At 39.4% G+C, this 25,075-nt stretch overlaps 1 protein-coding gene across 5 annotated transcripts in view; it reads left to right on the top strand.

Annotated features, from left to right (window-relative positions):
* The window catches only part of thada (THADA armadillo repeat containing), a 425,051-nt gene that overhangs the window by 103,073 nt on the left and 296,903 nt on the right, over nucleotides 1–25,075 (top strand). For all 5 annotated transcript variants that reach the window (XM_080200616.1, XM_080200615.1, XM_080200617.1 and 2 more), the window contains exons 11-18: nucleotides 2,643–2,797; nucleotides 4,626–4,781; nucleotides 4,909–5,037; nucleotides 9,182–9,305; nucleotides 10,288–10,439; nucleotides 13,222–13,450; nucleotides 22,884–23,019; nucleotides 23,912–24,048. In XM_080200616.1, coding sequence (XP_080056742.1) covers nucleotides 2,643–2,797; nucleotides 4,626–4,781; nucleotides 4,909–5,037; nucleotides 9,182–9,305; nucleotides 10,288–10,439; nucleotides 13,222–13,450; nucleotides 22,884–23,019; nucleotides 23,912–24,048 — 1,218 coding nt within the window. The remainder of the gene's footprint in view (nucleotides 1–2,642; nucleotides 2,798–4,625; nucleotides 4,782–4,908; nucleotides 5,038–9,181; nucleotides 9,306–10,287; nucleotides 10,440–13,221; nucleotides 13,451–22,883; nucleotides 23,020–23,911; nucleotides 24,049–25,075) is intronic.

The following is a 25,075-nucleotide window of genomic DNA, read 5'->3' as shown; positions in this document are numbered from 1 at the left end:
TCACTCATTCCAGTCTAACTTGGCCAGTTCCTGCCTTATTTTGTTAAAGGAGTTTGAGGGGGATTGAATAAAAAAGTAAGGAGGTCTTGCTGTGGCTGTATAGGGCATTGGTGAGGCCGCAGCTGGAGTACTGTGTGCAGTTTTGAGCGCCGTACTTACGCAAGGATATTTTGGCCTTGGAGGGAGTGCAGAGGAGGTTTACTAGGCTGATGCCGGAGTTGAGGGGGTTGAGCTATGAGGAGAGGCTGAATAAACTAGGCTTGTACTCGTTAGAGTTTAGAAGAATGAGGGGAGATCTCATTGAGACGTATAAGATGATGAATGGGATGGATAGGATAGAGGTGGAGAGGCTCTTCCCGCTCAGAAAGGGTAGTAGGACTAGGGGGCACAGCCTCAAGATAAAGGGGGAGCGGTTTAGAACGGAGTTGAGGAGGAACTTCTTCACTCAAAGGGTGGTGAATCTCTGGAATTCTCTGCCTGTTGAGGTGGTGGAGGCTGCCTCGCTAAATATTTTTAAGACGCGGGTTGATGGCTTTTTGATAAGAGAGGGGATTAAGGGTTATGGGGAGAGGGCGGGAATGTGGAACTGAGCCACGATGGATCAGCCGTGATCTTATTGAATGGCGGGGCAGGCTCGAAGGGCTAGATGGCCTACTCCTGCTCCTATTTCTTATGTTCTTATGTAAGTATTGAACTAATGTGAATCAAGGGAAAGGACAACAACGTGAGATCAGACTGGTTGCCAAAATTATGCCATCATCTAAAATGAACTGCTGGCATAATGACTCTGCACAGCGTGCCAGAGATGTGGAAGCCTAGTGAAACAGTACTGTACACAGCCGGTGTTCAAATATCTTATGGTGGTTTTTGCGGCAGCGTAATTGCCATGGTTCCACAGAACCATTGTCGGAATGGGTTCTAACACCAAGGAAGACAATCTACTGTGTGTTTTTGCTAAAGAGCGTGCAGAGCAAACGAGTCAAACTATTTGGCAGAGGAGGAGCTAAGACCAATGAGTAAGAAGAGGGACAGAGATAAAAGACCTTTCTAAATGGCCCAGACAATACACATGTAATGTGTTATTCTGCTGATCCTGCCTAGTTCTGTGAGGACATTACCAGAGCTAAGTTTTTGTCGTAACTAGCTGAATTTGGACTTGGAATCAAAACGGGATTAAGGACTGCAGGAGAATCGTGGAGAGGAAAATTTGTCATGAATGTGATAAGAAGGAGTGTTTAATGGTGGGAGACAAGGGCTGGAATGGCCTATATTGCTATTATGTTTGCATGTTTTGATTATTGTAAAATGTATGTATATTTATTGTAGAGGACTGGTACTGTGAAACTGGAAGTGTTTGAAAAATGAAACCAGCTTCGAAGATTGATGGTTCATTTTTTTCTTAAGGGAGGTGGTGTGATGTTGGTGTACCTTTAAGAAAGTTTTTTTTAAATCATGGTCTCGGCAGCTCTCACAGCTTCAGTGTTTCTCAGCTCACCGCCTTAGCTGATGTCATTATGGCACAGGCTAGTCTGGAGATGTCCTTTTATTGCTACTTCAATAGCTTGAATGGAGGTCTGTTTATTTTAACTCTTGATTGTTTTACAATCCTGCATTGTTAAGAAGATGGTCATGTGTTTTTGGACAGTTCTTTCTTTCCAGTGATTTTAAGGTTTCAGTTTCTGTTTGGCTGCAGTTAGAGTTGAGCTTTAGAATGGACAGCAAGCTGAAAAGAAGTCTCTCTCTCCCTGGTTTTGGAATTCTGGTTAGCTGAAGGCAAAGTCTTGCCCTTCTGAAGGGGGGATGGTGTCTGTTGTTGGTGACTGCCTGGAGTCCCTTGTGGTTTGGGAAGCTGTTCTGACTTCAAAGTGTTCTGAGTTTATCCAAAGAACTTCATCCAAAGGGCTCAACTCCAGCAGCATTAGTCTTTGCTGTGTTAAACCCTGTGAGAAGGGTCATTTGTCTGTGGGTTTGGTTTGATTGGAACACGTTAGATATATTTGTTAAGGGTTATACATTATAGTGATTGTTTTGTTTCTTGTTTGTAATTGATAAAAGTTCATGCTAATTTTCTTAATATTGATGTTAACTATATTCTTAAATAATCTTTGTTTGATTAAAAACTCCCTGGTGGGTCATTTGAATCATACCTGAAGTGAAACATATCGTGCTTGTGCTGGCCAAATTCACAATGCAAAACTTATGATCCAGGCAGACTTCATTGAACACTTTGGAATTTTTGACCTGGACCATAACAAAGCAGACTATTGAAATACGTAACAATGGTTAATAGTTAACATATTCCTACAGATTTTACAATAATATTTATCAACTGTTTAAGTTTGCTACTCCCAAATAAAAATTGCTGCATCGTTTTCAGTTGTGTATCTTTCATCCTGCAGAACATTGCCATAAGACTTTCAGACATGTTGGGTAAGGGGTATCAGTGCTGCTCATTTTCTCTCCAAATGAAATGCATATGATTTGTCTGCATTTTTTGTCTGCAAATCCTCACTAAGAGTAACTGTTAATAAAGTCAAATTTTATGTCATTGTTGAGTGATTTGGAGAAATATACTTCAATATTTGGCTAGGTATTAAATCTTTCTGGTTCTAAAACAAATTTCCCTGTTCTGTTTGCAATAGGGCCTTTTCACAGTAGGGGCGCTCTTGGAGCACTGATGACGTGCTTGAGAGCAGCTAGAGCTCAAGGACTGTTGAACACGGCTGAGGAATCTGCCTGGAATCAGCTGATACCTATTAGTCTGATAAAGCAGGCTTTGGTTCATAAGCATGAACAGGTACGTACAGCAATTTAAGAACCTATTTAACATTGAGGTTTGTGACCTTGTGTTAAGTTGTTGGTCTCTGCAGGTGATTCTGGATTTATGGTGGATTTTTAATGAAATACTGTTCAGACAGCTATTCAGTACCACAAAGAATGGGAACGGTCATGCTGGATAGTGCTGGAAACTGCAAACTGTTATAGATAAAATATAAATTGTTCTGAGTTCTGCTGAAAAAAGAGATTATGCTTTCAAAGCTTTTCACCTTGCATTCGTCAGGACAGGCGCAAATTTCAAAAAAAGCAACAATTTATTCACATGAGAAAACTGTACTGATTAGTTGACTGATTGTCTTTGGGTGAGGCATTGCCTATGCTTTTGTTCATTTAAAAAAAACCATGCCTGGACATGTTCCTTTTGTTGCAGAGGATAGGTCCTGTTGAATGAGTGCATGTGGCTTTTAGCAAGCATTAGTGAGCCTCATTGAGAACCCAGCTAATCAGCTTGGTTGTTAGTGTAATTCAAAGCATACTCAGAGTTCATCAGAAAATAGTGTCCAATCGCGGAACCAAAACTAACATAAGGCATTATGTTTTGAGCTTTGCAAGCATGGACTGATTGAGTTCAGTCACTACTTAGCCAATTGTGAACAGCCAAAGGGATATGCTTTAGATACGATCTGCCAGTTGTTGGAGTCAAGCATCACATCGGCACTGAAATTCATAAGCCACACAGGAATTTATAAAAGAGCACTTTAAGCTATTTGATTTTAAGAGATTGAAAAATCCAACTGACCATTAAGTTTAAATCTTGCAAAATGTGTCCAAACAACTTTCAGTCTTCCCACTTGGCTACAGGTAATCCTGCAAGTCATTGCACTTGCAAGTAGGTGGTCCTGGCAGTGAAGAAGTGGGAAATTTGCTTATACCCTGTACTGATAAACTGTGCAGTTTTGGCAAGTTAAACTTCAGCACACACTTGAGGTTAGAGGGAATGAAATGTCCTGGATCTTCAGCTTGAGCCTGTTTTTACCAAATTCTCTGGACTTAAGTGAGTCAGGTGTGTTACTTTGAGGAGAGAATGTGCATTGATTATTAGGCAAATAGGAGCTTTACATGTGCTGATTACACCGCGGCTTGGAAACTCTAAAACATAATGCATTTCTGTCATGTCAGGCATGCCTGACCAAAAACTGAAGCAAATCATTTGACTTGTATTGAAATTAATCATTTAGGATTTGATGTTGTGTAGCTGAAATGGATGCGTATTATAGCATAAAGTATTTTTGATGTCTGTCTTTTAATCATCCCACTTCAAAACCTCACTGCTAGGTATGCTGGGCATTTGTTCAAATTGTCAAAATTCTTAAATAATTGTTGGATTCAACGATTTGCCTTTTTGAGGTCCATAATTATGGCATCTCAATTGTAGAGTTTTCCGTTTTTTTTGGTTACATGTGGAGTAATAAGGCTTGGTACTTTGAAGCAGGAGAATTGTATTGGGCTGATCCTTCTTAATTGCCAAATACAGATGAATAGTGAATAATATATAAGTTGCTGAGACTACTCTGGCTATTCATGAAATGCTCATCTTGAAACGGTAACCCTATTTGCAATGGGTGAGGGCAGTGAAGAATTGGTTCAAGGTTCACATTACTACTCTCAGTCAGATTTTTGGATATAGCTATACACAAAAGTGAAATATTGGTCTGAACAGGACATTGACAGTAGTAGATCTTTCCTAGTCAGTAATCACATGACTATAAAATGTAGAAGGCATAATATTTGGAGGACAAGGGAAAAGTTTAAAATAACAAAATTGCCAAAATCTTATCTTGTTGCAGGTCCGTCTCGATGCCTTGGGGTTAGTATGTGAGACACACCGCAGTACAGAAGCTCTATCCCAGCAGGAAATAGAGTTAATAAAATTTTTCCTTCCATATAACATGAACAGTCAGACTCCTGCAATGCGGCAGCAGATTGTGTGGTTAATGAGAAAGGTGGGCATTTTAAAAAAATCTCCTTTTGTATGCTTTCAAGGTCCTTGTGATCAGTATACAGAATTTGGTAACTTTAAATAATATTTAGCAACTTTTAATATTTATACTGTCTTAATTTTTTCTGCAGCTTTTCTCTAGGCTACGGGATAGTTCCCAAGTGCTTTACAAGCAAACCCAGTCTGTTAATAGGCAGAAGAATACTCTGAATGAAGAAGAAACTTCCCAACATCCAGAACTTAAGCTCCAACAGTACAAGGTGCAAATTTGATTTTAGCATTTTGTGCACAAGTATGTAAACAAATGACTAATTTTGTGTACTGCTAAGATTGGTTTAGTACAATGCAATTTATAGAATCAGAGAATAGAAGACTCCTCTTCTGGCTGTCTGAAGGAGCAAATTGTGTAGTGCCACTCCTACCTTCTCCCTGCAACACTGTATTCTTCCTTTGCAGATAATTCAATTCCATCTTGAATACCTTGATTGAGCCTGCCACCACCACACTCTTATGAAGTACATTCCAGATCCTAACTGCACTTCGTGGGAAAACATTTTTCCCCATTTTATCATTGCCTTTTTTGTTAATTACCTTAAATCTTGCCTCTGGTTTTGCATCCTTCCACCAATGGGAACAGTTTCTCTCTAACAACTCTTTGTCTAGTCTCCTTTTGATTTTGTAAACCTTTATCAAATTTCACAGAAGGACATATAAAGGAAACAGTCCTAACTTCTTCAACCTTTCTAGGTACTGAAGCTCATCAGCCTTGGAATATTTTCATAAATCTTTTCTGTACTCTTTCTTACATCTTTACGTCCTTCCTAAAGCATGGTGTCCTGAAGTGGATGCAGTACTCCCGTTGAAGCAGAATGGGCGTTTTATACAGGTTTAACATAACTTCCTCACTTTTATACTCAATGCCCATACTGATAAAATCTAGAGTGCCATATGCATTATTAAATCCGCTTTCAACTTTGCCAGCCACCTGTAATGATTTATGCACATATAAACCCAGACCCCTCTGTTCCTGTAGCCTCTTTAGGTTTCTGTCCTTTGTATTGTCTTTCCATGTTCTTTCTACGAAAACTAATCATTTCACACTACTCTGTGATTTCATCATCCATCTGCATGCCCATTTCACCAACCTATCTCCTTTTGAAGTTATATACTATCTGTACAATTCACAATCCTTTCAACTTTTGTGTCATATGTGAATTTTCAACTTTTGCCTGGTACATCAAAGTCTAGGTCATTAATATATGTTAGGAAGAGCAGGGGCCCTAATAATGATTTCTGGCAAACTCCACTAATACAGCTTCCTCCAATATGAAAAACAACCAATAAACATTATTCTCTGTTTCCGGTCACTCAGTCAATTTCATACCAGTGTTGCTCCTTTCATTGAAACATAGAAACTAGAAGCAGGAGTAGACCATTTGGTCCTTATGACTTTGCTCCGCCATTCATCTTGATCATGGCTGATCATCGAATTCAATATTCCGATTTCCCTCCCCTTCCTCCCATATCCCTTGATTCCCCTTTATCCCCAAGAGCTATTTCTAACTTCTTCTTGAAATCGGACAACGGTTTGGCGTCAATTACATTCGGTAATAGTGAATGCCACACATTCATCATCTTCTGGGTAAGAAATTTCTCTTCACCTCAGCTCTACAAGGTCTACCCTTTATCCTCAAACTATGACCCTTAGTTCTGGACTCCCCCACCATTGGGAGCATTCTTTCTGAATCTACCTTTTCTAAGTTTCCAAGGGATACTCTCTCACTCTTCTAAATTCCAATGAATATAATCATAACTGATTTGGTTTCTCCTCATATGACAGACCTGCCATCCCTGGAATCAACTTGGTGAACCTTCACTGTACTCCTATAGCAAGACATCCTTCCTCATATAAGGACACCAAAACTGCACACAGTGCTCCAGGTCTGGCTTCACTAACGCCCTGTACAATTGGAGCAAAACATCCCTTTGCCTATACTCAACTCCCCTTGCTATGAGGGCCAACATACAATTTGCCTTCTTTACTGCCTGCTTTCCCTTTTATTCCATCAATTATATAGATTTTGTAAAGAAAATCCAGTGTTCTGATTATTTGAGCCTGAATAAAATATATCCAGTGAACCTGCTTTTGTAATTTAAGGACAATACAAAATTTAACAGTGAACCTCTTTAGGTAAGTACTATAGAAAACTTCATCTTTACTTCAGTTTATCATGCCAAACTTTTGTTTCCTTGTTTAGAAAAAATAAAATTTTCAATGTTCAGCAATAAACAATACAGACTTTGGTCATGATGAATTCACTATAATAAAGAAGCAAATAAGAGTATTCTAACTGTATGCTTTATTGCAGCTGTTACCCAGAAGTAGATTAAGTAAGTAATTCTATGGGTTTCCAAGGGAATTAATGACTATGTAACATTTTAATTAATGTATATGTAGTGGGCATCACTGGTAAGACCAGCATTTATTCTCCATCCTTAACTGCCCCCCAGAAGGTGGTGGTGAGCTGCTTCTTCAACTGCTGTAGGACATGCTAGAATACAACAGTGTTGTAAGGAAGCAAGTGACAAGACCTTTCCCTAGTAACAGGGAAAGAACAGTGACATAGTTCCAAGTTAGGATGTTGTGTGGCTTGATGGAAACTTGCGGTTGGTGATGTTGCACCTGCCTGCTGCCTTTGTTCTTCTGATTGGGCATGGGTTTAGAAGGTGTTGTCAAAAGAGCTTTGGTGATTTCTTTCAGTGCATTTTGTAAATGTTACATATTGTAGCCAATGTGTGAAGTGGCGGAGAGAATGAACATGGGTGCTAATCAAGCAGACTATTTTGTCCTGGATCATGTCAAGCTTCTTGAGTGTTGCTGGACCTGGACTCATCTAAGTGGGAAGTATAGTTTCATACTCCTGACTTATCACTTGTAGGTAGGTAGTGGACAGACTTTGGGGAATCAAGAGGTGAAATACTTCCTGACAGTGGATGGAATGGGTGACATGGTAGCACAGTGGTTAGCACTGCTGCCTCACAACGCTTGAGACTGGCATTCAATTCCGGCCTCGGGTCACTTTCTGTGTGGAGTTTGCACATTCTCCCTATGTCTGCTTGGATTTCCTTTGCATGCTCTGGTTTCTTCCCACAGCCCAAAGATGTGCAGGTTAAGTTGATGGGTCAATTTAACATGGCCATAGTGTTAGGGGATTAGCAGGGTAAATATGTGGTGTTACAGGAATAGGGTCTGGGTGGGATTGTGGTCAGTGCAGACTTGATGGGGAGAATAACTTCCTGCACTTTCAGGATTTTATAATTCTATGATTCTAATCTATCATTCTATGACCTTGGATCTGGAGAGATTGAATGGATTCCTGTTTGTTCTGTAGTTTAGTTTCACTCCAGCGGGAGCTTGCTGACGGTAAGATGGAGCATTGTGGGAAGGAAGTTCGAGAAGAGTGTTGGTGCAATGACATAGCCTTTCTTGACCCCAGTTCGAATGTGAATTGGATCTGTGGTGGATTCATTGGTCAGGAACACAGCTTGCATGTCATTATGCAACAGGGAGAGGAAAATAGTGTAAGACTTTTGAGGGCAGCTGAAACGGCAGAGGATGCTCCATAATCCCTTGCGATTGAAGCTGTCAAATGCCTTTCTGAGGTCAAAGGAGGCCATGTCCAAGGGTTGGTGCTGTTCTCTGCATTCTCTTATAGTTGCTGTGTGGTCAAGATCATGTCTGTGGTGCTCCTTTGTGGGCAGAACCTGCACTGTGACTGGTAGGAGTGTTTCAGCCATGGAGAAGGAGCTGCCACCATCACTACTCAAAATATTGATGGTGGGGAATTAGCGATAGAAATGTTGTTGAATGTTAAGGGGAAATGATTGCCTGGCACTTGTGTTGCACAAATGTATTCTGCCACCCATTAGCACAAGCCTAAATGTTGTCTATGGTTTGCTGAATGCAGGCGTGGACTGTTTCAGTATCTGAGGAATTGTGAATGCTACTGAGTATTGTGGAATTATCATCCTCACTTCTGATCTTATGTTGGAGGGAAGACTATTGAAGCAATTGATATAGTAGAGCCTAATACATTACCTGGAGGAACTCCTGCGATGATGTCTTGAGGTTGATGTCTTATTTTTTGAATGGCTTCTCAGATCTCTAATCATTATAAAAAACTGGTTAACAAGCCTCCCCAAGATTTCAAGGAATGTTCCTCAGTCCCATTTTATCTTACTCATCGTCAGCACAAAGAGAAATTAGATGTCCTATATAACAGATTTGATAATGTTGGAGTGAAAATATCTTTATTTAAAATTGCAACAAAGTGGGTGTTGCAATTGAAATATAGGAGCAACAGTTCAGTATTTATGAATAAACTTTTATTTTTTATCTTCCAGAATTTTATGGTCTGGGTGTGTGATAGACTGTTGCAAGCTCTATTTCCTGGTGCTTCATTTCCACGGAAATTTATTGTCTTGAATCTCTTAGGAATAATTGCTGAAGTTTTTGAAAATCTGGAGGGTAAGTTAGAATGTGATCCTATGCTGTAATTGTGGGATAGTAAAATCAGGTGCTGAATCTCTGGTTAAAAATTCTGCCCCATGCCACCTACTACTGCACTTCCTAAAGCACAGCTGCCTAGCTTTTAGTCCTTCATTTTCTACAATACCTCTGCAGCCATTGGTCAGCTTAATTAGATGTCCCCCTTTGATGCCCTTGTCCCTGGAGAAATATTTGCTCTCTCCTGTCCTGGTTGTTCACCCTGGTATAGTCCTCTCTGTTCTTGCGAGTCTAAAGCCTGAGTCTATCTGGCACATAACTGGTGTAGCTCTCAATCACCAGACCTGTCAGTATCATGTCAAGTCATATTGTGATCAGTACTCTTGCAGAAATCTCAATAATCCAGGATCATTCTGGAGAATAAATATAAACCTTTTGTTTCTTTTCTTTGTCACCACATTCTCTTTATACCCTTTTCCTCTGCCTGTTTTACCATAACCTCCAATACGTGAGAGAGATTAGGAACTCCTTTGTCCCAAATTTGAAATGATCCTTCAGCAGCCTCTCTTGCTCCCCCTGCTTCATCTTGTTATGTGAGCCTAGCTCTGAGCTCACATTTTTCTTAACTTTCTTTTCTATCTCCCTTCATTCTCTGTGAGTTCATTTTTTCCATTAGATCTACCTCTTCAAAAAATTTGTTCAACCTTCTGTCCTTGCAAATGACTGCCTTCTCTTCAACATCCCTTGCCTCTCCAAAGTCATTGGATATCTTTAATTTTAATTTGCTTAATTTTAGCATGATTCTAGTTTCCACAAGAATTTGATGGCAGTATTATAGGAATTTGAATTACTGTATAGTGAGGAGTGTTAAGCATATTGGAAAACACATTATCCATGTGGCATGTAAAGTTTGCAATTTTTTAAGCAACAAAATAATTAACATGATCTGTCCTGATAATGGACTTAATTACTTTGTATTTTGTTTGAAATCATTTTTTTACAGACCAGACTTACAGTGTGTTGCAAATAACTGATGTTTTGAAGCCAGCCTATGTTGATGCTTTACTAGGGTGTTTGAACAGCACCTTTGAAGAATTGAAGTTGTTAGCCTATGACCTGTTGAAGAAACTTCCAGCTACCATTTTAGGATTACAGGTAACATACATGTTCAATAAGTTTCTATTTATTCTATAGGCAGACTGTGTTTAAGGTTAATAGTTGTAATGTATCCAATGAAATACATAAAATAAAAGTCCTGTTTTATATAATGTGTATATCTGTATATTATATATCCATCTCTCAAACGGACACTTTGTTATGCTTGGAAGTGTTAAATTTTGATGTATCTTGCTTAAATGTTGTGCGAAACAGCAAAAATTTGAAACTGCGTAAGTTGGAACCTTACCAATAAATATTGGGTCAGATTTTCCTGGAGTGGAGCATTCCTTATTAATTATATTTGTTTGTAGGGGTTCACGTTTTATAACGTTTTTCCCAGAAAGTTATTGGAACTGTAAGCTGACAGTGGTATGGCAAGGAGAACAGGAATCTTTATACTATGTTGAAAATTGGGACAAATAGCTTACCTCATAGAAACAAGGATCAGGAAGAGGCCATTTGGCCCTTTTGAGCCTGCTCCAGCATTCATTACAATTGTGGTTGATCATCCAACTCAATAGTCTAATCCTGCTTTTTACCCATAACCCTTGATCCCATTTGCCCCAAGTACTACATCTAACTGCCCCTTGAATACATTCAATGTTTTGGCATCAACTATTTTCTGTGGTAATGAATTCCGTAAGGTTCACCGTTCTTTGGGTGAAGAAATGTCTCCTCACCTCTATGCTAAGTGGTCTATCCTGAATCCTCAGACTATGACCCACCATCAGGAATACATGCCCTGCATCTACCCTATCTAATCCTGATAGAATACAATTTAAGGGTTGGAAAGTAAACAGTAAGGGTGGAGATAGAAATGAATTAGTGGGTAAATTAAATGCCAAATCAGGAGCAGAAAGAGAAATAAAGACAAGGAGAGCACAATATTATAAGAGGGAGAAAAGGGTAAAGCTTATGAATATTTGAAATTCAACATTAATTCTCCTGAAATAATTTGTAACCTGAAGGAGACTACATACATGATTCTTTACTTTCTTGCCAAGAGAGTTTTTGTTAACAAAAATTGCATTGTTAAAAGACTTGCACAGTTAATTTTAAGACCTAATTTTCTGTAATTTTTTAAAGGACAATTAATGTACAGTTAAACATTTTCATGAGAATCAAGGAGATTTCCCAAAGCTAGTGACAGAGTGGCACAAATCAGCTAGCAATTTATGGTGATTTGCAATTCATGATGTGTGTCTTCCACACTGCAAGTTGCTAGCCAATTTGCATTTTGGTCAATTGACCGAATGCTATTATTTTCCCAGCAAAATTTTGTCCAATATCTTTTGTCCAATATCTAATGCTGAGCAATTGGATTTAACCTGTAGTTGATTTCAGGATGTGCCTATTTACAACAGCTCTCTGCTAGAGATAGTTGAATAACTACAAGATCATTAATTAAAAATTCAAAGCAGGCATGCAGGGTATAACAGGAAATAATCCTGAGCCTTTATATGAAGCCTGATGAATAGATAGACTGATGTTTTTCTTATTCTACTTTGTAGTCTAATTTTCCAACATGCTTTGTTACTTATTTTTCTGCGAGAAGGGCTCAGGTCATTTTTGTCCTCAATTTAATCCAATGTATTAAACCTGGATGGATCTTTTTTTCCCTTGGGGTGCTCTGTTCTACTCTATCTCTGAGCATTGGTAGAACAAACCAGCTTCTGGAGTTCACAGAAGTAGCATTTTGATAAACAGGGACAGAATCGTAATGGCTTAAGTTGCATTACGCTAAATGGGCAATTTCAAATTATGATTCCGATCCATTCTCCAAAAAAAATTGAATATAAAGCATTTGCTTACACATATTTTGGGATGAAATTAGAATTAGATGTTCTTCGTTCTCAATGGGCCATTTGTATTGCAGAGAAGGCAAAAAAGAGAGTAAGCTTTTATCATTGTTACCAGCCACACACACACTGCAGCCACCAACATATAGCTCAATCCAATTTTACTGTCATTTTGTACTTGGCACACAGTTCAGTAGCATAAGGGATTTAATCTGTGCCCTTTGTCATTTACAGCCTCTGGTTCTATTTCTAATGCAGTAAGAAGTCTCACAACACCAGGTTAAAGTCCAACAGGTTTATTTGGTGGTAAACACCGCTAGCTTTCGGGGTTTTCCGAACTGTGTTTTACTGTGTTTACCCAAGTCCAACACCTGCATCTCCACATCTGTTTCTAATAACATAGCATTGTGGCTTGCTTCCTACTGATAAACAAAATGTCAGTTTTCAGGACAGGTGACTATCTCCTATTTTTCAGTTTAGTGAACATTCAGTTTTACTGGTGGTGTTGTCTTTTTAGATCTCTTACTTTCTAGAACTATATGAAACAAACATGAAATATGGGTGTTCCTTGTTGCGTTATCCATTTGTGCTACCGTTTGAATTTATTCATGTATTCCAGATTTTTGTGAACACCCATGACTGGAAGATTGCTTTTTTAAGTTAACATTACCAATTCTGTCCACAAGATCTGTCAAAGGACAAAATAGATAAATTTCTAGATATTATTGGGGGTCAAGGAGCGTGGGAAAGTGTTAGAGTATGATGTTGAGATTGAGGATCAGCTATGATCACATTGAAAGATGGAGCAGGGTCGATGGGTCAGATGGTCTAATCTTATGTTTCTCTTATTCTATTAGAAACATTTACACTCAAGAACATGTTTTTAACGTAGCTAGTGCATTTTTCATTACTTGTCGTGGTTTTTTTCTTTTGGCTGGAACTGTTTATTAAATGCTACTCTCTTCCAACCCACCTTACAGGACAGTGAGAAATTACAAACACTTTTACAGACAGCTTTGGATCTTTCAACTAGTACCAAACCTTATGACTGCATCACTGCTTCATACCTCCTGTCTCTTCTGGTACAGCAAGAAGGCTTATTGCCAACTTTACATGCTTGTTCTTTAAAGAAACGAACTGGTTACCTCAGCAAGGTTCATGAAAAACAACCTGCAGATGAGGAAATGCTAGAAACCAATATTTTAGAAGGTTAGTGTTAATCTACAATTTTATATATTATCACTGGTAAAAACAAAAGCCTTCCTTTCTTACTTTATTTGCTCTGTACCCTGCAACTCCACATTGAGTCCAAGAGAACTATGATTACATGGAAAGAAGATTTCTTTGCTGTTAATTTTTGTAATTATTCACCAATTGAATTCGAAATGAAGATGAAATGATTTCATTCTGGGGAGATGTGGTGGTGGTAGCTTTGTGCTAATATTACTGGTCCAGATTAATGTTCCAGTGACATGAGTTTAAATCCTACAATGACTGCTAGAATTTAAATTCAATTAATAAACCTGGAATTAAAAAAGAATAAAACTTAATGGACCAACTAACATCAATCTAGACTTTGGGAAAAAAAATAGAGGTGCAACTAGTTGATCCTGTGAAGTCCTCTTCGCTAACACTTGGGGACTTGTGTCAGAATTGGGACAGCTGTTGCATAGGCTAGTCAAGTAACACCTTGTCATAATCGTCCTCACCAATCCAAACCTTACAGCCAATGTCCCATACGCTTTATTAAGGATATATCCTATTCCACTAGCCGTACAGAAGAAATAAACGTGCTTGCAGAGTGGTATATAGTCGGGAAGGAATGGTCCTGGGAATTGCCAAATTTGACTCTAGTCTTCATCAATATTCATGGCTTCAAACATGGGCAATTCTACTAATTGTCATTGACCATCCTCCCTTGGTGATCTGTTAGTGATCCTCCTTGTTGAATGCCACTTAGAAGAAACACTTAGAGTTTCAAAGACACAGTTAGTTTCTTCTAAGTAGATGAAGTTCTTCTAACTGGATGAAGTTCATCACCAGGAATGGCTGGGTAGCATTACTTCTGATCAAGCCTGCCAAATTCTGAAGCATATATGTGTCACATCGAGCTTGCAGTACCTGGTGATTAACAGTAGCGATAGAAAACCTACTGGAACTTGTCCTCTCCAACCTACCTATCACAATACATCTGTCAGTGGCATTATTGGGCAGTGGCCACTTCACAGTTAATGTGAAGTTGTGCTGAGGACATCTGCATCATCATGTGTGCTGCTAAATGAGAGACATTCAGAACAGATTTAACTGGTCAAACTGGCCATCCATGAGCTGCTGTCTGCCATCAGCAAAGATATAACTTTTTTCAACTCATGTTTCGGGGTATCTCTGACTCTACCATTTCCATCAAACAAAAGGACCAACTCTGCTTCAATAAAGTGTGAGGGAAACCATATCAGGGGCAGCACCAGGCATACTTGGGACACCAACCTGATGAAGCTGTGACATGGGACTATATGCATGCTAAACAACATGCAATAGGCAAAGCTAAGTGATCCCATAAACAAAAGATTGGATCATTGTTCTGCAGTCCTGTCACATCCTGTTTGAGTGGTGGTGTATAATTTAACAACTAACAGGAGGAGTGGGCTTCAAAAATATTTTCATCCTCAATGACGGGGGAAACTCAGCGTGTTGGTGCAAAAGCAAGGTTGCAAGACATCTTCAACCAGAAGTAGATGAATTTTTGCATTTTCTTTCTGAGGTCCTGTCATTGATGCCAAGCCAATTCCATTTGTTCCACATGATATCAAGAAAAGGCTAAAAGCACTGAATACAACAAAGCCAGTGGGCCTTAACAACATCCAGGCTTCAGTTGTGAAGACTCCTGTTCCAGAACTAGATGTGTCCTTAGCCAAGCTGTTCCAGTACAGCTACCACACTGGAATCTACTCATCAATGTAGAAAATTGCCCGATTATATCCTGTCTGCAAAAAGCAAGACAAATCCAACCCAGCCAATTACTGTCCATGAAACTTTGATAATTCATTTAGTAATATAGGGTGTCATTGACAGTGCTATCAAATGGCATTATTTCCACCAGAGCGACACTGCTGCAGTGACAATGAAGAAATGGTGATATAGTTCTAGGTGAGGATGGTGTGTAGTTTGGAGGGGAACAAGTTGGAGACTTAACTAGACACTTAAAATAATGGTTAACATTGGATTTCTGAATGGGAAGTCATATTTGCCAAACCTTGGAGTTTTTTTGAGGATGTTACTTGTAGCATAGATAAAGGAGAACCTTTGGGTGTGGTGTATTTGGATTTTCAGAAGGCTTTAGATGAGGTCCTATACAGGAGGTTAGTAAACAAAATGTGAATACATGAACTTGAGGCTAATGGATTGAGAATTGGTTAATAGGCAGAGAGTAAGAATAAATGGGTCATTCTCACACTGTTATTAATGGGGCACTGCAAGGATCTATGCTATAGCTGCAGCTGTTTGTAACCTGTGCAAATGATTTGGATATGGGGACCAAATATAATGCTTTGAAATTTGCTGATGACACAAAACTAGGTGGGAAGGTTTCAAGTGGACTTGGATAGGTGAAGTCAATGGGCAAGAACTTGGCAGATGGAATATAATGTGAATGAGCAGAAGTTATCCACTTTGGTAGAAAAATATAGAAAGGCAGAATATTTTTTTAAATGGTGAGAGGTTGGGTAGGGCCCTGGTTGTCCTTGTTCATGAGTCACTAAAAATAGCGCGCAGGTGCAACAATCAATAAGGAAGGCAAATGGCATGCTACTAACCTTCAACGCAAGATTTGAGTACATATGAAAAAATGTCTTGCTACAATTGTGCAAGACTTAGGCGAGACTGCACTTGAGTATTTTGTACAGTTTTGGTCACCTCATCTAAGGAAAGATAGATTTGCTAAAAGGGGAGTCCACCAGATTAATCCCTGTGTTGTTGGAATTGTCACATGAGGAGAGATTGAGGAAATTGGGCATGTATTCTCTAGAGCTACAAAGAAAGTGAGCTCATTGAAATTTACAAACTCTTTACATTGCATGACAGGGCGGATGTAGATAGGATGTTTTCAATGGAGACATTGTCTCAGAATAAGGGTTTGATCATTTAAGACTGAAATGAGGAGGAATTTCTTTGGTGAATCTTTGGAATTCTCTACGCAGAGGGGTATGGCAGCTTAATCATGAGCATTTCAAGACAGAAATCAATAGATTTTTGGTGACTAATGACATCATGGGATACAGAGATAGTGCAGAAAAGTGGTGTTATGTTAAACGATCAGTTATGATCTAGCTGAATGGCAAAGCAGACTCGATAGTTTGAATACCTACTCCTGTTTCTATATCACTGTTCCTTCATTCTCACTGGATCAAAATCCAGGAACTCCCTTCCTCACAGCACTATGGGAGTACCTACCCCACATGGATTGAAACAGTTCATCAGAGGTGGCTAACCAGCATCTTCAAGGACAGTTAGGAATGGTCAGTAAAAGCTGGCCTTGACACTGGTGCTTGCATCCCAGAAATTGTTTAGAAGGGATTGACATAGAAAGGGTTAATGTAAGTCTGGTTAATTTACCCTCTGCACTGTGATATAAAAGAACACATTGGACATGTTCAATAACTATATCTGCTCGTTACTTGTTCTGGAATGCTGCATGCCTCTTAACATCCCACAGGCACAAAATACATAAGGAAAATAACATTGCTTCCTCCTACTCCTGTTGAGAAATTCCAACAATGTTATCAGGATACAGAGCCACTCACACAATAAAAATTGACTCTTTTTGTTGTATTTATGAGAACAGTTTCGGAGTATGGTCATGCATTCCTACCAGTATATTTGAAGACCTGGTTAGAAATAATCATTCTCCTTTAACCGAGAAACCCTCTGATTTCTTGCTGATCTAGATGTCAGGGTAAACCTGCTGCTAGAAGTGTCCTGAGAGCCATTTCCATGCCCTTTGACCCATTGTACCTCAGTATCTTTGTTAAACTGAGCTGAGGAATTCTACCTTTCGGATCGTGTTATTCTGCCCTCTTAATTATTTTTGCCAATCCATACCTGGCCTGTTACTCAGCCACTCTCCCTTCAATCCATATTTTGATCTGGCTTTGACTTCCAATTAATCCAAACATGGCCCTGATTGCTTGCTTTCTCAGATTGTGAGTTGTAGAGACATGTCCCCAATACCACTGCTCTCGTGTACTGACTGCGAATGCTTCCCTGCACTGGGCCGTCTTTCTGATGCTGCCTGCCCTGCAGAAGTTGCTGGGGCAGAATGGACCAAACTGAGGCCCTATCACTCTCAGCAGCAGTTGTCTGCTCACCAATTTCCACTGCTTCTAACTTGGCTTATTCAGAACCAGTCAAATAATCAAATGGCCGTTGCCATTGCCCACGCAACCAAATCAAAATCGAAGGTCAATCTGACAAGGTTAGGTATTCAAGGTTAGCTGCTTCCAGCAGTGCACCAAAAATAATTCCACCATTTCAACATCACCAGATTCACCAATGATGGAGGAAAGAAAAAGACCCTGTCTTTTCCAGAATACATGATCTGTCTGTATTTCTCAGGAAACAAGGATTCATTGGTCCCACAATAACCAAAATATAAAAAAACCCAACCCCTGTAGTTTTAATGGGGGACTTTCCTCACCCACAATGAGAACTCCAAAAGCCATTTCTATCATCTCTGTACTAAACCACCTACCCACTACCCTGTTGTGACACTACTCATGTCTTTAAAAAAAAAGTGAAGGGTACTAAAATTGTATTCCCCCAGTGTAAATGCAACGATTACAGCATGTAAAAAAAACACAAACCACATAAATAACCTCCTACCATTCCATCTCCAAGTCAGCCAGGATGCATGCCAAATCGTGCAGCTGGATTTCCAAGAACTGAAGGTGAATCTTCATCGAGGAAACTGCTCTTCCCATTAACTGGATTCTCTTCTCTGCTTCATTCTTTTAAGGATATTTTGTGGTTCCTCAAAATAAGCAATAAAAATCTCTCTGGGAGCCAAGAATGGCATCCACAACTTCACCCATAATGGCGGCTATCATCTCAACACCAACAGCATCACCAAAGTGTAAGCCCGCTCACCTGCAAAACCACCACTGCTAACTGGGCCCCCACTCTAGGTGTCTCTGACTGCCTTGATCGAACAAAGATTTTCTTGATTTAACTCCATTGCCAGAATCTGGCTAGGATCTAAGCATGATTGGATAATCTTGGTTTGTGCATCAAGATAAGCAATAGGTTAAAAGATAAGTAGAGCCAGAGCTCAAACACAACCACTCCTGAAGTAATATCACATGATTTCTCCCCCATCCCCTTTTCTGACAACTGCACATCCGTTAAGACCAGAACCCATCGTTATGGATCGCCTTAGCACAATCCAGCGCTGTGTAAGGAATCTTCAAATTGCATTTCTGTAACCTTATATACCATAAGGTCATAAGATATAGGAACAGAATTAGGCCTTTTGGCCCATCAAATCTGCTCTGCCATTCAGTCATGGCTGACATGATTCTTATGCCCATTTGCCTGCCTTTTCCCCATAACCCTTGATCCCCTTATTGATCAAGAACTTATCTACCCCTATCTTAAAGACACTCAATGACCTGGCCTCCAAAGCCCTCAGTGGCAATGATTCCACAAATTCACCACCCTCTGGTTGAAGATATCCTCATCTCAGTTTTAAAGGAGCATCCCTTTTCTAAGGTTGTGTCCGTGAGTTCTTGTATCTCCCAGTAGTGGAAACATCCTCTCCACGTCCACTCTATCTAGGCCTCTCAGTATTCTGTAAGTTTCAATTAATTCACCCTCATCCTCTAAACTCCAAGTAAAGACCCAAACTCCTCAAATGCTCCTCATATGACAAACCCTTCATTCTTGGGATCCTCTGGACCACCTCAAAGGCCATCACATCCCTTCTTAGGTATAGGGCCCAAAACTGCTCACAATATTCCAAATGGGACCTGACCAAAGCCTTATATAGACTCCATAGTATATCCCTGCTCTTGTATTCTAGCCCTCTAGGAATGAATGCTAACATTGAATTTGCTAACTGCCAGCTGAACCTGCATGTTAACCTTAAGAGAGTTCTGAACCGAAACTCCCAAGTCCCTTTGTGCTTCAGATTTTCCCCATTTAGAAAATAGTCTACACCTCTATTCTTCCTACCAAAGTGCATAACCTCACACTTTCCCACATTGTATCCCATCTGCCACTTTTTTGCCCAGTGTCCTAGGCTCTGCAAGTCATTCTTCAGCACTACTTGTCCCTCTACATTATATTGTATCATCTGCAAATTTAGCAACCATGCCCTCAGTTCTATCTTCCAGATCATTCACGTATATAATGAAAAGTTGTTGTCCCAGTAGTGACCCCTGTGGAACACCACTAGTCACTAGTTGCCATCCTGAAAAGGACCCCCTTATCCCCACTCTCTGCCATCTGGCTGTCAGCCAGTCTTCTATCCATGCCTGTACCTTGCCTCTAACACCATTGGCTCTTAGCATATTTAGCAGTCTCCTGTAGGCACCTTGTCAGAGGCCTTCTGGAAATCAAAAGAAATCCATCCACTGGCTCTCCTTTGTCTAAGGAAATTTAGCGTGTCGGTTGCAACTCTCACCAACTTTTACAGATACATTATAGAAAGCATTCTTTTGGTTGTATCTCAGCTTGGTATGCTCCTGCTTCACCCAAGACCGCAAGGAACTACAAAAGGTCATGAATGTAGTTCAATCCATCATGCAAACCAGCCTCCCATCCATTGACTTTGTCTACACTTCCCGCTGCTTCGGCAAAGCAGCCAGCATAATTGAGGACCCCACTCACCCTGGACATTCTCTCTTCCACCTTCTTCTGTTGGGAAAAAGATACAAAAGTCTGAGGTCAAGTACCAACCAACTCAAGAACTGCTTCTCTGCATCAGACTTTTGAATAGGCCTACCTTGCATTAAGTTGATTTTTCTCTATACCCTAGCTATGACTGTAACATTACGTTCTGCACTCTCATGTTTCCTTCTCTAATACCGGTATTCTTTGCATAACATGCAAGAAACAATACTTTTCACCATATACTAATACAGGTGACAAGAATAAATCGAATCAAATCAAATCAACCTAACTTCTTCATTATCTTCTCAAAGAATTCTAACACGTTTGTCAGACATGACCTTTCTTTGACGAAGCCATGCTGACTCAGTCCTATTTTACCATGCATTTCAAAGTACACAGTTCTGTCCTTAATAAGACTCCAAGATCTTACCCATAACTGAGGCCAGGCTAACTGGCCTCTAACTTCCCATTATCTGCCTCCCTCCTTAAACAGGGATGTTACATTAGTCTTTTTCAGTCCTCTGGGACCTTCCTTGACTCCAATGATTCCTGAAAGATCACCACCAATGCCTCCACAATCTCCTTAGCTATCTCCTCAGAGCCCTGGGGTATAGTCCATCCAGTTCGGGTGATTTATCCAACTTCAGACCTTTCAGTTTCCATAGCACCTTCTCCTTAGTGATGACCACTGCATTTACCTCTTCCTCCTGACTCTCCTGAAATTCTGGTATGTTACTGGAGTCTTCCAGCATGGAGATGATACAGGATAATCATTTAGTTCCTCTGCCATTTCTTTGTCACCCATTACTACTTCTCCAGCCTCATTTTCCAGCAGTCCAATGTCCATTCTTGCCTCTCTCTTACCTTTTAGATATCTAAAAACAAATTCTTGCAATCTTCTTTTATGTTACTAGCTAACTTACCCTCATCTTTCATCTTTTCCACCCTGTTTTGTCCTTTGCTTGCTTTTAAAGGCTTCCCAATCTTCTGCTTCCCACTATTCCTCACGGTATGCTCTTTGCTTTTGTGCTATCCCTGACTATACAGTCTATATAGCCTGTTTAAAGCCCATGATCTATTCTCTAGAATGATGAACCATCTTTCAAAATCTATCAAAGTTTAAGTGTGTTTCATATACATTCAATAGATTATCTTTCTTGTAGATTTCATCTATGAAGTTTATTAGAAGATCCAAACCTTCCATCACTATCCAGCTGATGGGCATCCAGGTCAAAATATGGTTTGCTTCTGATTTTTGTTAGGAAGTGACAATGCAAAAGCCACACCTTTCCTTCTCTTTGGTGAGGACTTGACCTGTTTCCATATAACCATTTTTTCTACAGGCCCAAGAGAACTTAGATAGGTAATCATAAAATCTAATAACGTACACTTACTTTTATGAAGATAGCTGAAAGAAACACCACTTACAATCTTCTGTCTAAACAAAAACTTATCAATCTTCACCCATAGGCAATCATTATCTGCTAGATGGTGAAATAGAAAACTAAGTTTTAAGTGTATTTATTTGTGTCACAAGTTGGCTTATGTTAACACTGCAATGTAGTTACTGTGAAAATCCCCCAGTCGCCACAGTCCGGTAACTGCTCGGGTATACTGAGGGAGAATTTTAGCATGGCCACCGCACCTAAGCAGCATGTTTTTTGGACTGTGGGAGGAAACTGGAGCACCCCAGAGGAAACCCATGGAGACACAGGGAGAAGGTGCAGACTCCACATAGACATTAACCCAAGCTGGGAATCAAACCCTTGTCCCTGGCACTGTGAGGCAAGATATCAATCTTACTAAATTTATTTGCAGAATGTAACATTACAAATGCTTGCCTTCTCTAAGTATCAGCCAGTCTACCAGAAGACTGTCTTTGTGGGCATATTGTAGTAGGTCTGTCTTTATATGTTCTCACGGTGCTTGATCAATATTCTCTGCTTATATATTCATAACCTGAATAAATTAACATGTATTGACAAGTAGTGCAGTCCCTTGTGTTGGTTTCCTCAACCGTTGCCATACACAAGTAGCTTTGCCTTTCATAAATTGGCTAGTATGGTTATTACTGAGCCACTCTTGGTGATGGGCGTGGAAATTTGCCAGCCAAGAGTATATCCTGTGGAAATTTGCCTGCCCAGAGTATATCCTGTGTACGTTATCTTGGTCAGACTGCTGCACTGAGACTTACTAGCTCCAATTTCTGAAATTCATTTAAAGCACAGAAACGCAATTGTAGTTTCCTTTTCATGGAAGCAGACTGATGGAAGACAGAACCCGACAGTATGCATTTACTAAATATTTATTCTAATATTTGGGAAAATGGGTTCTCTGTAGATTTTGTGAAATATTGTAAACTCCAATTCAGAAGCTGTTTATTGAGGTGGATTTCCTCCTTTTCGCATGTAATACTGTGGAATGCGGCTGCATACTTTTGGCAGCAGTTGGCTTCTTGTTAACAACTTTGACAAAATCTTTGTGGAATTTCGGTACAGATAAATGGGCAGTATGAAAAGTATTTCAGAAATGTGAAGTCAATTTATGAAAAGAGATTACTATAAAACCTAATCTGTTGTATCTATGAAAATTAAATATATTATAAGACCTTGATAGATGTCTTAAAAACCTGTTGCTAGAGGAACAGTCAGAGAATTGTATGGTGTACAAAAAGGACCTTGGAAATAAATATAAAGAATACTGTTGACTCTGTTTATTTTTGTTTAATTTGTATTTACTTTTCCTTCTAACTTTCTAGTTATTAAATTCCTACTGCACTGTCTGTCAGAAGAGATCAGACAGGCTGAAAAATCATTGGTGCACATGGCAGCTACCAACCCCTTATATGGAAGAGTTCATTGCATCATTGGAGCTCTACAACAACTATCTCTGAAGTATGTGATCTTACTTATCAAAACCAACTGGGTTGCAACATTCCATGGCCAAATATATAGAAAATACCTACATCTGTCTTGTCCTTGGGTAAACGCATTCCAGAAATGTCAGTATTTACCTTATGTCCCAGATAGGCCTGTAGGTGGTGCTGTGATTGCATTTCTAATTTTAAAACATTTATCATGCAATTTTAGAACAAACCCAGTGCATTTAACTCTACCCTCTCGCTAAGTCAACATCCATGTTACAAATCATTCCATTACAATTTCATTGCCCTTCTCCCCTTTTCTCATTGATTATGGAAAGATACATTTTTATCAATGTATATGAATAATTGGTTTGGAGGATATAATGTATGTTGCATGGTTTAAAATAACTTCTCAGCACCCCAAGAGATTTACTGTTTTGTTGAAAAGGATGCAGCAGCTTGGTTTTGTCACACTTCATAATTAAACATGGCACTCTTGCATGCCAGTTCCTTTATCCCTTAAAACTGGGAATTTATGATCATTTATCACAGATATTCCTTTTCCCAGTAGTTGGTCTTTATGGCCATAGTACGATGCTTCTGTTATATAAAACAACATAGCCTAATTTGCAACGAGCAGTGCCATGTGAGAGCCATCGGCAATGTATAGAAATGCCTGCCATTCATAGAATGCACGTTTTGATTTATAATTGTATTTGATATGCTGCAAAGAGCCTAATGTCTTATTTCAATTTACCAATATATCAAACAGCACTTGGATTAAAGAGAGCTGATTGCTTATGTACTTCATTGGGTGAATCTTCCAAATAAACTTCCATGTTTAATATAATTTAATGATAGCCAGATTGTTTACACGACTTATGTTACTGTTCATATTAACTTTACTTTTGATGTCTTTTTAGGTCAGTATCAAACATAGCAGAGTGGAGGGAGACTGTAGCAAGGCTGATTTTAATGGCCTTCCAACTATCTGCAGTTGTATCTCCTATTTGTCAAAGTTCCTCACCGGAAGGACTAATTCCAATGGATACAGATCTTGGTAAGGCATTGCATCGAAAATATGCAGGATATTAGAGCAGAATATATCAAGAATTATGTTACCAGGGTTGAACTTTCATTGAGACCAGAACCTCTTTTATTTCCTCATCTTCATTTTGGTTAACTATGTGCCAGATTTGTAAGCTTTGTAAAGTACCTTCTTCGTATTTTCCCATCAACACCATTTGAGCCTTCCCATCAAGAGGACTTAAATTAGATTTTGACTTGAGGAATTGCAAATACTTTTTTCTCATTCTCATTTTGCTTTCTTCCTGCTTTACTTTCTTTGATTCTTGTTTTCTGTTTAAAATTCAGTTGAACTTATGTATGAACAAACAAATTAGGAGCAGCTGCAGGTCACTCGGCCCCTTGAACCTGCTCCGCCATTCAATAAGATCATGGATGATCTGACTGTAACCTCAACTCTACATTGAATTAGTCTGTACCTCTTTGATTTGCTCACTTACTCTCATATTTGCTTTCTCTCTCTTGCGTACACTTCTCTCGCTCGCTCACTCTCGATTTCAATCGCATTCTCACTTGCTCACTCACTCCTGCTCCCACACCCTCTCCTGCTCCCGTGCTTTGTCCCTGACTCTAATAGGAAAAATTAATTTTGGTTATTTCCTGAATTCACTGTAGTGGGCAAATATGATTCTTTCAACACTGTTGATGAATGTAGTGGATACATATGGTATATAGTAGTTAGTGCAAAATAAAATCAATTAGTTGTGCACACAGGAATAATTTTTCATTTGGCACCCTGGACAAAGTAATCCACTCTATCAGCTCTTTCTACAGGACTATAGAAATTCATTTTTTAATGCAAGATGAGGCAGTAGAACCTGGTAAACACCTCCAAGATAATTATCATTCAAACGATAGCCCATCTTTCTATAAAGAGATCAGATCTGGAAGGGTGAAAGCACTAAACAATGGATAATCCCTTTCTGAACTTTCCAGTAGAGGTGAGATGTCTGCAGTTGCCTCATGGAGGTTAAATTAATCATGTGAAATCAGCTCAAAGA

Source organism: Carcharhinus amblyrhynchos, chromosome 12 (assembly GCF_965287045.1).
Source record: "Carcharhinus amblyrhynchos chromosome 12, sCarAmb.v2.hapA, whole genome shotgun sequence".
Lineage (NCBI taxonomy): Eukaryota > Metazoa > Chordata > Chondrichthyes > Carcharhiniformes > Carcharhinidae > Carcharhinus > Carcharhinus amblyrhynchos.
The sequence above is the reverse complement of the archived record's forward strand: the minus strand, read 5'-3'. Positions and strand labels throughout refer to the sequence as shown.